The following is a 14,165-nucleotide window of genomic DNA, read 5'->3' on the forward strand; positions in this document are numbered from 1 at the left end:
TGGGGAGGGAGGTGGTAGGGGGCTGCAGGATGAGGAACACGTGTACACCTGTGGTGGATTCAAGTTGATGTATGGCAAAACCAATACAATATTGTAAAGTAATTAGCCTCCAATTAAATAAATTTAGATTAAAAAGGAAACTTCTCTGCTTTAAAATTATATCAGTGCTTATTTGAGGTTACTAACATGAGCTTGTGTGAATATTAATCTTTAAAACATTTTATTGGCAGTCACTTGTACCACATGGAACCAGAAGAAGTTACCTGAATTTCAGAATGACTTCTGGAATTTTCAGAGACACCAGTAGTGCAGCCGCCATATTGGGACTTTTCCGCTCCAAGCACCTGATCACTGTATGCATAAAACTGTTTGTCACTGCAATCATCAAATCAGATTCTTATTTCCATACCCCCATGTACTTTATCTCTTGCTGACCATTATCAACATCTGTTTCACCTCAACCAATGTTTAGAGTCATATGTAATTAAGGAAGAAAGTCATGACCTATCCAGGCTGCATTATCCAGATGTATTTTTTCACAGTCTTTTCAGAGTTGGGCGATATTCTCCTGAGTTTGATGTCCTGTGACTGGTTTGTGACCATTGACTAGTTTATGACCATCAAAGTACATGCGTCTTTTCAAATTATGGTTTTCTCCAGATATATGCTGCAGGAGTAGGATTGTGGGATGATACGGTAGCTCTATTTTTAGTATTTTTTTTTTTAAGGAATCTTCATACTACTCTACATAGTGGCTGTACCAATTTACGTTCCCATTAATAGCATTGGGGCTTCCCAGGTGGTGCAGTGGTAAAAAATCTGCCTGCCAATGCAGGAGATGCAAGAGACATGGTTTTAACCCTTGGATTGGAAAGATCCCCTGGAGGAGGAAATGGAAACCCACTCCAGTATTCTTGCCTGGAAAAAGTCTCCTGGACAGAGGAGTCTTGCAGGCTACAGTCCATGGGGTCCCAAAAAGTTGGACATGACTCATCGACTAAACTACATCAACAGTGTGCCTGTGTCAACTCAATCTCCCAATTTACCCCTCCCTTTCCCCCCTGGTAGCCATAAGTTTGCTTTTTACATTTGTGACTCTATTTCTGTTTTATAAATAAGTTCATTTGTACAATGTAAGTGATACCATATGATGTTTCTCTTCTGATTTACTTCACTCAGTATGATAATCTCTAGTTCTATCCATGTTGCTGCAAATGCCATTATTTCATTCTTTTCCATGACTCAGTAATATTCCACTGTGTATACATAGCACATTTTCTTTATTCATTCCTCTGTCAATGGACATTTAGGTTGCTTCCATGTTCTGGCTGTTGTAAATAGTGCTGCAGTGAACATTGGAGCACATTTATCTTTTCAAATTATGGTTTTCTCTGTATATATGCCTAGGAGTGAGATTGCTGGATCAAATGGTAGTTTTATGTTTAGTTTTTAAAGACACCTCCATGCTATTTTCCGTGGCGGCTGTATCAATTTATATTTCTTACACCAACAGTGTAAGAGGGTTCCCTTTTCTCCAAACCCTCTCCAGCATTTATAGTTTTTAGATTTTTTTTAAATGATAGGCATACTGACTGGTGTGAGGTGATACCTTATTGTAGATTTGATTTGCATTTGTCTAATAATTAGCTATGTTGAACATCTTTTTATGTGTCTCATGACTATCTTTATGTCTTCTTTGGATGAATGTCTATTTTAATGTTTCTCTTGTAATTAATGCATACTTTATAATAAGGGGCTAAGCCACAGCTTTTATCTTGTGATATAACTATGAGTTTTCTAATTGCTTTGGTCAAAATGTCAGGAAGCCAAGGAGTATACTACTCAAGGTTTTATATTAAATTTTACAATCTGTCCGTTTTTAAAACAGGGGAATAATAATTTTGTGGAGTTTCAGGGACACTATCCCAATAAAAAATCAATCTGTGAAATTCCAGGGAACCTAAACAGTACAGGATCTTCAGTCTTAGGCTTTAAGAAAATTTTAACTCCAGGTTTTGATGAGGACATTAAGGTTTAGACTTCTGGAAGGAAGAAGAGTTAATGGAGGAGTGATCACCTGGCTCATAACCTAGTCTCCTAGGAGAAGAGAATGAGCAGAAAAAATTTCATGCTTTCTAGATGAGTGTCCCACTGGGAAATCACCTACATGGATTTGGTAGTAAAGGAGGGAAGTATACCTAATGAGCAGAGAGAGAGCTGTAAACACCTTCTCACTGCAGTTTCCCATGAGTACAAACTTGGATTGGGTGGGGCACAGTTAGCACTTTTGTTGTCCTTAGTCTGGATCAAGGAAGGATGCCTGACCCTTAACAGCTGACTTGTGGGGACTGAGTTCAGTCTCCATCATCTACCATCCAGGGAGGACTTCCACACAGAGAGTTTCCATCCAGGTTAGTTCTGCTACCCAACTGATACAGAAGGTATCAGATAATATGGAAGCTAACTGCTTATCTGAGGTCATCTGAAAGCCAATCCAGTCTAGCCCAGTGCCCAGAGATCACTGCGGTTGTTCACTTGTTTGATTGATGTGTGTGTGTGTGTGTGTGTGTGTGTGTGTGTGTGTGTGTGTGTGTACTGTGTATGCACTCAGTCACTCAGTCATGTCCGACTCTGAGACGCAGGCTCCTCTGTCCATGAGATTTTCCAGGCAAGAATACTGGAGTGGGTTGCCATTTCCTACTCCAGGGGATCTTCCCAACCCAGCGATGAAACATGTCTCCTATGGCTCCTTCATTGGCAGGCTGATTCTTTACCGCTTGCCACCTGAAAAGCTGTTTGATTAATAGATCAATGTATTTTTATGATGCTGTAAAGAGACATGAACATTGAACTCAGCAATTTGAGGGTCAATGATACCAATTAAATCTTAGTGATAGAAATCCAGTTAGAAGGGGAAATGGGGGGGTGTTATGTACTTTGAGTAAAGTGAAATTTATGTCCAAGATCCTATTAATTAATAGGAGTAAACAGATAGAATATTAATTGTGGAGAGATGTTCAGGGAAGTATGGAGTTTCCTTTCATTTTTAAGATAGTGCCTATTTGACTATATACCCATATGATAAGAAGATTAAGACCAAGGAATGACTGCAAATTAATCTTTACAATAGCATTTCATGAGATACATGTTTCAGAATATCTTCTGTCACTCAGGGTGTCCATGTGAAAAAGAATTATTTTATATGTCAAAGAGGTATACAGCCAGCTTTATTCTGCAACTATATATTATCTTGTGAGGCTGAATATATATGTGAATTTGTTAGACATTTACTTTCTTGATGCAAGTTACATATATATGGCATTTGATTCGATATACTGGGTTGGAATATTTTCATTCCTGCTTTTCACTGAGTTCTTTCAAAGAACTGAAGTTTTCCCATAAACTGACTGCTTGCCGCTTAGCTCTTTTACATATTATAAATGCGTCTGTGGGCCACTGTGTTTACAACTTTTCGTGATCAAATCAATCCATCAGCCATAGAATGCTCCCTCCATTGCATTTTAATTTTTTGTTTTCATTGCTGAAATATTTGAGGTTTCACTTTAACATTCTTCAGTCTTAAATCATTGCTTTAAACAAGAATATTAGTGAAATTTCCTCTATCTCCTTAGTGCTAATAAATCACTTGTGTACCTATTTCCAGTGTGGCAAGAAGATCCCCTGGAGAAGAAAATAGCAACTGCCTCCAGTATGCTTGCTAGGAGAATTCCATGGACAGAAGAGCCTGGTGGGCTATAATCCATGGGGTTGCAAAAAGTCGGACATGACTGAGTGACTAACACTTTCACTTTCCAGAGCTGAAGTTATTGAATTGCAGTCTCTTTCTAATTATTTCCGATGAAACTCCATTCTGTTTTATATAATGGCTATTTCACAAATTACACAGATTTCACAAATTGTATTAACACCAATAGTGCACAAAGTTCACTTTTCTCCACATTCTTATGATCACTTCTTAGCTCTAGTATTTTTGACAATCACCATTATAACAGGAATAGATAATATTTCATTCAGTTTTGACTTGAAGTTCCCTAAAGAACAGCATTGTTGTGTGCCTTTTCATGTACCTGTTGACCATTTGAGTATCTCTTTGGAAAACATCTACTAATATCCTTTCCCTATTTTTTATTTGAATTTTTTTTGCTACTGGGTTGTATGCTCAATAGTCTGCATTGTGTCTGACTCTTTGCAACACCATGAACTGTAACTCTCCAGGTTCCTCTGTCCATGGAGTTTTCCAGGCAAGAATACTGGAGTGGGTTGTCATTTCCTCCTGCAGGAGATATTTTTGATCCAGGGATCAAACCCACGTCTCCTCTGACTCCTGCATTAGCAGGCAGATTCTTTATCACTAAGCTACCAGGGAAGCCCTGCTGGGTTGTATGAGTTCCTTTTATAGTTTGAATATTAACTCCCTTTCAGATATCTTGTTTGAAAATATTTTTTCCACTTCCATATCTTTTTTTTGGTCATGCTGTTAGGTTTTTTTTTTTTTTTTTTTTCCCTGTAGATGCTGTCTAGTTTGATGTAGTGCCACTTGGTTATTTCTTATTTTGATACTTTGTTGACATGTCAAATCCAAAATAAATATTTCCAAGAACTATGCTAAGAAATCACTTCCATATGTTTTCCTCTAGGATTTTAATGGTTTCAGGTCTACTTATGTCTTTAATTCATTTAGGAGGAATTTCTTTGACTACCATAAAGTAGTGGTCCAATATCATTCTGCTTTACGTAGCTGGACAATTTTTCCAGTATTACTTATAGAAGAGGCCATATTTTCCCTATTTTATATTAATGTGTTCTTTGTCATAGATTAATTAACCATCTAAGTGTCATTTTATTAATGGGATCCCAATTTTGTTACATAGTTATACATGTCTGTTTTTTTGCTAGTACCCTGCTGTTTTGATGACTGGAGCTTTGTAGTATATGTTTGAAAGCAGAAAGTGTGATGACTCTAGCTCTGTCCTTCTTTCTCAAGATTACTTTGGATATTTATGGTTTTGTGATTTCTTATGAATTTTAGGATTGTTTATCTGTTTCTGTGAGAAATGCCATTGAAATATTGACAGGGATTGCATTGAATCTGTAGATTTGCTTTGACTAATATAAACACTATAAGAATAATATTTTTTTGAATCTAAAAACATGGGATATTTTCCATTTATTCGTATCTTCTTCGATTCCTATCAACAATGTCTTGTGATTTTCAGCATAGAGATACTTTACCTCGTTGGTTGAACTTATTCCTAAGCATTTGGTTGTATTTAATGCTATTGTAAATACTACTGCTTTCTTTATTTCCTTTTTGATAATTTGTGGTTAGTATATAAAATTGCTACTTATTTGTATATGTTAATTTTGTATCCTGCATTTTAGTGAATTTTTTAATTAGCTGTAACATTTTTCACAGATTTTTTTTTAGGATTGTATTATATGTAAGTCATCTGCAAAAAAAAAAAAAGACAATTTTACTTATTTTCCAAATCTTATGTGTTTTATTTCTTTCTTTTTTTTTTTTTTTGCTTTAATGCTCTGACTAGGGACTTCTAGAACCATGTGGAATAGGAGTGGTGAGAGAGAGTACCCTTGTCTTGCTCCTGATCATACAGGTAAAACTTTATTTTTTTTTTCACCATTTAGTATGAAGTTAGCTGTGGGTGCATCATATGTGATGCTTTTATGCATGTTAGGGCATTTTTGCTTTTCATCTTCTTCCACTCAAAGACCAGACAAGAACGGGAAAATTGTCAGCAAACAATATGAATTCCAGAAGTAAATGATAGAATTTCTCATTAAGGGTGGAACATAACATGGTGACAAAAAAGCTTTAAAAAATGGGAAAAAAGAAATAAAGACATAAAAAAAAACAAACCAACATCAAAAAAGAAATAAAACACATAAGATTTGGAAAATAAGTAAAATTGTCTTTTTTTTTGCAGATAACATACATATAATACAATTTCCTAATCAGGGATAGCAATAGGGAATCCCACAGAGGATTAGGTCCATACACAAAACTATTGATATTAATTTTGTTACTGCAAAATATAAACTAACCATTTTAATTTTGTGGGTGAAAGCCATTTGTATAAAGATAACTAATGATATTTTTCTCCTTTCTTATACTAAACTTCAACAAACGGAAGAAGAAAATCTTACAGTAGTTTCAGGATTTCTTCTTCTGGGATTTTCAAATGAACAAGAATTGCAGCCCATCACATTCATGATTTTCTTCTTCATGTATCTGATCACTGTGTTTGGAAATTTGGCTATCATCCTAGCCACCATTTCTGACTCCCACCTCCACACACCTATGTACTTCTTCCTCTCCAACCTGTCCTTTGTAGACATCTGTGTTACCTCTACCACCATCCCAAAGATGCTGTGGAACATCCAGAACCACGGCAAGCTGATAAGCTATGAAAGCTGCATTACTCAGATGTACTTTGTCATACTGTTTGTAGGGTTGGATGACTTTCTGGTAACAGTGATGGCCTATGACCGCTTTGTGGCCATCTGTCACCCCCTGCACTACACAGTCATTATGAATCCATGGCTTTGTGGCATTATGCTCCTGGTCTCCTGGATCATCAGTGTCTTGCATTCCTTCTTACAAACCTTAATGGTTTTGCAGCTTGCCTTCTATACACATTTAGAAATTCCTCATTATTTTTGTGAACTTAATCAGTTAATTCAACTAGCCTGCTCTGATACCTTTCTTAATGACATAGTGATGTATTTTGCAGCCCCACTTCTGGGTGGTGGTCCCCTGGTTGGTATCATTTACTCATACTCTAAGATAGTGTCTTCCATTTGCAGAATTTCATCATCTCAAGGGAAGTATAAAGCATTTTCCACCTGTGCATCTCACCTTTCAATTGTCTCCTTATTCTATTGTACATGCTTAAGAGTGTACCTAAGCTCTGCTGTTACCCACAGCTCACGCTCAAGTGCAACAGCCTCGTTGATGTACACAGTGGTCACACCCATGCTGAACCCCTTCATATACAGTCTGAGAAATAAAGACATAAAGAAGGCTATGAAAAGATATGTGGGGATGGCAGCTACACAGGGTGCAAGTGTCCTGGAGTTGAACAACACCATATGAGTACAGGGTTCATAATCTTGGAGCCAGAATGTATGATTTCAGCAGTTTTGCCTCTTATCATTTTCCTGCTCTCCCAAATTATTTTCTATTTCAAATCATATAACTTTGGATTTCTTTAAAAAGGATTTTTCTCAAATAAAAAATATAATATCAAGCCTTATAGCAGAAAATGAAGAAGCACTAAAGAGCCTCTTGATGAAAGTGAAAGAGGAAAATGAAAAAGTTGGCTTAAAACTCATCATTCAGAAAACCAAAGTCATGGTATCCAGTCCCATCACTTCATGACAAATAAATGGGGAAACAATGGAAACAGTGACAGACTTTACTTTCTTGGACTCCAAAATCACTGCAGATGGTGATTGCAGCCAAGAAATCAAAAGACACTTGCTCCTTGGAAGAATAGCTCTGACCAACCTAGACAGCATATTGAAAAGCAGAGACATTACTTTGCCAACAAAGTGAGAGGGTAACAGGCAGGAAGACCAGGGGTCTTAAAATGGAGGAAATAGGTTGCAAGTGTCAGACATTTTTTTATTTCTCTCTTAAGTGTCAGAAAACAAACTAGTGATATATATATTTCCCCTTCTGTATACAAATTAAAAAGAGGTTTCTCTTAAAATACTATGTTGCCATAATGACACCTGGTTCCACGTAAACTTAACTTTTCTCAGATCTTGAGCTAACCAATGCATTTTTCTTGTGGAAATGTTTGTCTTAAGCTATGTTAATGTACTATATATTTACCCCAAACTCTGATGTCAAGTAGGTTTCCCCTAAAGGCGCAGAACTGACTTGACAAACCAGTATGTTATCCTCATATATTGTTCTCCTTATCCATGTAAATGGAACTATTTGTATGGTAATCTGCCATTCTACAAGATTCAAGTGAATCAGTTTATGGCCCAAGGTGACCAGCCTGGTGCCAAGATTATCTCAAAATGCATCTTGTGGGTGAGGGGCCTGGTGCCTTCTCTGAGTTTTTAGGCATTCCTCTTTCATTAACAGACTGCTAGTAACTATATAACATCCAGCATATAAAAACTAGCTATCTGGCATTGAAACATGTATAATATCATATATGAAATGAATCACCAGTCCAGGTTTGATGCACGATACAGGATGCTTGGGGCTGGTCCACTGGGATGACCCAGACGGATGGTACAGGGAAGGAGGTAGGAGGGGGGTTCAGGATGGGGAATACGTGTACACCCGTCGTGGATTCCTGTTGATGTATGGCAAAACCAATACAATATTGTAAAGTAATTATCCTCCAATTAAAATAAATAAATTTATATTTTTAAAAAACTAGCTATAAAAAAACTAGTGGGTATTCTTTCTGTCCCCTTCTGATGTCTATGTCAGAAGCTTTCTCTATCTCTTTTATACTTTAATAAAACTTTATTATACAAAAGCTCTTAGCAATCAAGCCTCATCTCTAGGCCCAGATTGAATTCTTCTACTCCAGAGGCCAAGAATCCTGGCATCTTTTGTGGTTCAGCAACAACCTTTCAAAAAGTATATCTAGTCAGAGCTATAGTTTTTCCAGTAGTCATATATGGATGTGAGAGTTGAACTATAAAGAAAGCTGAGCACTGAAGAATTGATGCTTTTGAACTGTGGTGTTGGAGAAGACTCTTGAGAGTCCCTTGAACTGCAAGGAGATCCAACAAGTCCATCCTAAAGGAAATCAGTCCTGAATATTCATTGGAAGGACTGATGCTGAAACTGAAACTCCAATACTTTGGCCACCTGATGTGAAGAACTGACTCATTTGAAAAGACCCTGATGCTGGGAAATATTTAAGGCAGGAGGAGAAGGGAACGATAGAGGATGAGATGGTTGGATGGCATCACTGGCTCAATGGGCATGAGTTTGTGTTGGCCCTGGGAGTTGGTGATGGACAGAGAGGCCTGGCATGCTGAAGTCCATGGGGTCGCAAAGAGTCAGACACAATTGAGTGACTGAAATGCCTGAAGCCATGTTTTGTTTTGTTTTTTTAAGTAAAAGATTAGTCATGAGTTGTACGCTCCCTTGGAAAGAAATACACTCAGAAACAATCATATTTATATGTTTCTATAAGATTTAAAGGAAAGTCTCAGAGAATTTGCTGCCTACATATATAAATCCTTCCACTTCTCTAGATGATATGCCTCAATCTTTTCTAAATTGCAACATCATTTCTAAAGGAGTAGTGGACTAACATATTATTCATTCCATGTCTACTTGTAGAATGAACAAGATGTTAATCTTCATGAGAAGTTACGATTCACAGGAGAGTTTGAATTCCTTTCCAATCATGTGATTCAGGGACAGCAGGTTTTCTGCATGAAAATGCAACTCCTTCTCACCTGTCCAAATTCCCTGGAACAGAACTTCACTTTTTAGTAAAGTTGTCTGAAATAAACTATATCAGAGGTATCATGAATAGTGCCCTCAAATATCAGAACAGGGATCGCTGACATAAGAAGTAGTGAACTCTTAGAACTGTCCTCAGTTCAGATGACTTTGTTATACCAGTTAACAATTGTTGTATAATAGGTCTTCATAAAATCAAGTGGTTTAATTGAATGCCTGTATTATTAAAAGGCGCTACATGATGTGAAGTTGTTCTGAACTCTACTGGGTTCCTTATGCGTGTGGAGTCAGTCGCCAGGCTCTGCAGTGGGTTCTAAGGTTCGTCCTTGTCCCGTGTGTCTATAGTGCCTTTTGGTCTCGAACCAATTTATGGTCAGTTGACTTCATTTCTGTTTTTAAAGTTCTATTTACAGGAAAAAAAACCCATATTTAGCATATAAATGACTTTGACTTCAATGCACTGATCCTATATGTTTGTGACATTTTGCTTTTGTCATAGTTAGAAAACATACCTTCCACTCATTTTAAGGGTGAATCAGCTACCTTTGTGCTTTCTAGATCCCACTTCAACCATGAGATTTATTTTTCATTTAAAGAATCCTAATTAAATAAATTAATTAATTTACAAAAAATAAAGAATTCATTGGCATATAATGAACATAATAAACTGCACCCGTCAAGTGTAAATTTTAATGAATTAAAGAAACTTTACAGAATCAAGAGGGCATACTGCAGTTTTGCATTTGCACATATTAATAATTCAAGAAAATACAAAATAAGCTTTAAGGGTTTTGTATGTAATCAGTAAAAATTTAGTTTCCATAAATCTCAATTTTCTTATTTCTGATGGTGCAAGCATGCTAAATTGCTTCAGTTGTGTCTGGTTCTTTGCACCCCATGGGCTGTAGCCTGCCAGGTTCCTCTGGCGGGATTTCCCAAGCAAGAATACTGGAGTGGGTTGCCATTCCCTTCTCCAGGGAAGCTTTCTGACCCATGTTTCCTGCATTAGCAGGTGGATTCTTTACCACTGAGCCATCTGGGAAGCCTTTATTTCTGAAGGTACTGTGGGATTAAAAAAAAAATTAAAGAGATATGTATGGTGAATTTAAAAAGTGTGGAAATATATCATTATATTCAAAGAAAGCATTCATGAGAGTGGTCTGTGTATATGCATTTGTACACATTCTTCTTTCAAATAAGCACACACACATTTACATACAAATGCATAGACAACTATGATCTCTTCTTTTATGGTGAAAGAGAAATTGAGAGGAAGTTGGAGAGGATAAAAATCAGAGAATGAATATTTGAATTAACATGAACAACAAGGTAGAAATTTAGAAACAGAATTAATTAGAATGCTGCTAAGTCGCTTCAGTCGTGTCTGACTCTGTGCGACCCCATATGGGTGACCTTAATTTTCATAGTAAATTATATTCCTGTATTTATTCCTCAAAAGCCTCAGAATCAGACCATCAGACTCATACTTACATTTATGAAAAGGCCATTTACTGAGCCAGCTAGAGCGGGTAGCCTGTCTCCAGAAGTGCTTAAAACTTAGTCTTCTATTGAGATGGAATTGCAAGGTAACATAGCCTCACCCAAGGTAGGTTAAACAAATGAAATGAGAGGCTTAACCTTAGTTGTCTGAGACAAAATTTTATTTAATATATAATAAAATTTATATAATATATAATATAATTATATAATATATAAACTAACATATTCTAAGGTTTTGGGGATTTGTAGCTAGACATCTTTTGGAAGTCCTTATTTTGTTTACTGGTTTCCCAAGTGGCTTTACTGGTAAAGAATTCACCTGTCAGTGCAGGAGATGCAGGTTTGATCCCTGGGTCAGGAAGATCCCCTGAAGGAGGAAATAGCAGCCCACTCCAGCATTCCAGCCTGGAGAATCCCATGGACAGAGGAACCTGGCGGGCTGCAGTCCAAAGAGTCTGATGCAACTGAGTGCAACAACACATTCTGTTAACTACGCAGTCTTTTCAGAAGTATGCTAAATGAAGCCCCTTGAGGTTTGTAATATAAATCATACGCAGAATATATGGTAGCCTCTGAATTGGTTGAATATGTTTTCCATTAAAGTCTTATATTAGCAAAATATATGGTGAAGAAAAATTGAACCCAGCTGACTCTTAACACATGACCACAGTCTTGCAACTCAGACAGTGGTCCATAGATTAGGACCTGCAGCATCAATATCATCCAGGAACTTGTTGGAAATGCAGAGTTTCTGGGATCACAGGAGACATGCTGAATCAGAATTTATATTTGAACTAGCGTCCCTAGTTCCCTAGTATACTAGTTACTCCTGCGCGCATCAAAAAGTTGAAGTGTCGGTCCAGAATTGATATTCTTTCCATTGATATTTGTGCTTGATGATTATTTGTTGGTGCTATTCTCTGCATTGCTAGTGTTACCAGCCTGTCCCTCCAGACAATGTCAAATATCCCCAGGAGGAAAATCGTACATGGTTGATAAACGCTGGTACAAAGTTTGAGAACTGAAAGCATCCTGACATATTTCCAATCAAGATTCCATTCGTCAATCAGACTATAACCTGAGCAGATCAAACCAATACAATATTGTAAAGTAATTAGCCTCCTATTAAAATAAATAAATTTAAATTAAAAAAAGAAAGTTGTTGAAAGAGTGATCAAAACAACAAAAAAAAAATCCCTCTAAACTCCACTCTTGCATGAAGAACAGAGATCATAGTAGTAACTGTTCATAGACAATAGGACTTCCTCAGTGGCTCAGTGGATAAAGAATCTGCTTGCAATGCAGGAGACACAGGACATGCATCTTCTATCCCTGGATCAGGAAGATCCCCTGAAGGAGAAAATGGCAACCCACTCCAGTACTTTTGCCTGATAAATCCCATGGAGAGGAGCCTGGCAGGCTACAGCCCATGGTGTTACAAAAGAGTCAGATACGACTAAATGACTAGGCATGCATAGACAAGACGTTTCAAAACAAAATTAGACAATACATATTAAGTGCTAAGGCCTAAATATATCTCTTGTAATTAACAAACTTTTAATACTGAGCTTTAAGTAATGCTTCTACGGCTATATAAATATGAAATCCCTCATTATTTGGCAAAAGTGTCACAAAGCTAAGGACTGTATTATAAAAGTTTTACGTCATAGAAAAAAAAATCCCCCTTGTTAAGGAGGGAAAAATCAACCTTTTAGAAAAATCAGGAGTTTTATCCCCATCACAAGTCAAAGCTTTCGAAGTCCAAGAAATGTAAGCAAGATGAGTTGCTCAATATTATAAACTGGAAAAAACAACTTAAGTGTAGACCTCTGGAAGTCAGGAGAAGTATTAGATGAGGAATAATAAAAACTGAATTCACCTGGCTTATAGCCCAGTCGCTTAGGAACAGAGATTCAACAAGGAAATTATTCTTTCTGTTCAGACTAGTGTCTGGCAAGAAGACCAATTATTTAGAAGCATTTGTAACAGGAGAGAAATGTGCTAATGAGCAGACAGGGAGTTGTATATAGTCCCCTACTGCATCCCTCAGGATGGACAGGATGTGGTTGCTTGGTGAAAATTCAGAGTAATTTTTAGATGCTGAAAAAGAGACACAAACATTGAACTCAGTAAGGTAATGTTCAGTGATAAGAATGAAATATTAATAGGAATGAAAGCTCCATCAGAAAAGAGATGAGAGGCAAAAAAGTACTTCTAGTTAAAGTAGGACTTATGTCAAAGTATCTTATTATTAACTGGAGTGGAGAAATAGTGTACTAGCTGTGGAGAGGTATAAAATGAAATGAAAACATTTCTTTATAAGTTTTAAGATGGCGTATTTGACCATGTTTACTTATTGATAAGAAAGATCCACACCAAGGAATTCTTGCAAATGCATCTTTGCAAAAATCCTTGTGGTTGTGAGAAACATATTTCACAGTATCTTCTGTGGAAAAAAATTTTAGATGTGAGAAGAGGTATGCTAATTATCTTACTTTGCAATCATTTCATTACCTAGGAGGGTAGTTATGTTTGTAGATTTATTAGCCATTTACTTTCTTTATCTCTAATTATCTGTATGACTCCTGGCTTTGGCAGAGAAGAATCAGAGAAACTTTGTTCCTATTTTTGATTGCAACTCTTCAATAACAGAATTGGACTTTTTTGGGTGGCTGTTTGTCATTTAGCTCTTTTAGCTGTATATAATGTATTGGGGGGGAACTGCGAGTGTTTATAAATTTTGTGTGGTCAAACCTATCCGTCAATCACTGTGTGTTCTCCATTGTTTTTTTATTTTTAAGTTTTTTTTTTTTTTTCCTGAAGGAGATGAGCTGTCACTTTAATGTTTTCCACTTGCAAATCATTGTTTTAAGCAAAAATGATGCTAAAATTTGTGACTCATTAGTGCTAATATGGGGCTTCCCAGGTGGCCCTAGTGGTAAAGAACCTGCCTGCCAATGCAGGAGACATAAGAGACGCGGGTTTGATGACTAGGTTGGGAAGATTGCCTGGAGGAGGGCATGGCAATCTTACAGTATTCTCGCCTGGAGAATTCCTGTGGACAGAGGAGCCTGGCATGCTGCAGTCAATGGGGTTGCAAAGAGTCAGACTGAAGCAACTTAACACAGCACAGTGCTAATACATCGCCCTTTACACTTTTTCCATGTCAACGAAA

At 37.0% G+C, this 14,165-nt stretch overlaps 1 protein-coding gene across 1 annotated transcript; it reads left to right on the top strand.

The window, feature by feature from the left end:
• On the top strand, nucleotides 276-7,135 carry LOC102187473 (olfactory receptor 7A10-like). The gene is made up of 2 exons (XM_013976818.2): nucleotides 276-353; nucleotides 6,122-7,135. The coding sequence occupies exons 1-2, from the start codon at nucleotides 276-278 to the stop codon at nucleotides 7,133-7,135; spliced, it is 1,092 nt and encodes a 363-aa protein (XP_013832272.2).

This window comes from Capra hircus, chromosome 7 (genome assembly GCF_001704415.2).
Source record: "Capra hircus breed San Clemente chromosome 7, ASM170441v1, whole genome shotgun sequence".
NCBI lineage: Eukaryota > Metazoa > Chordata > Mammalia > Artiodactyla > Bovidae > Capra > Capra hircus.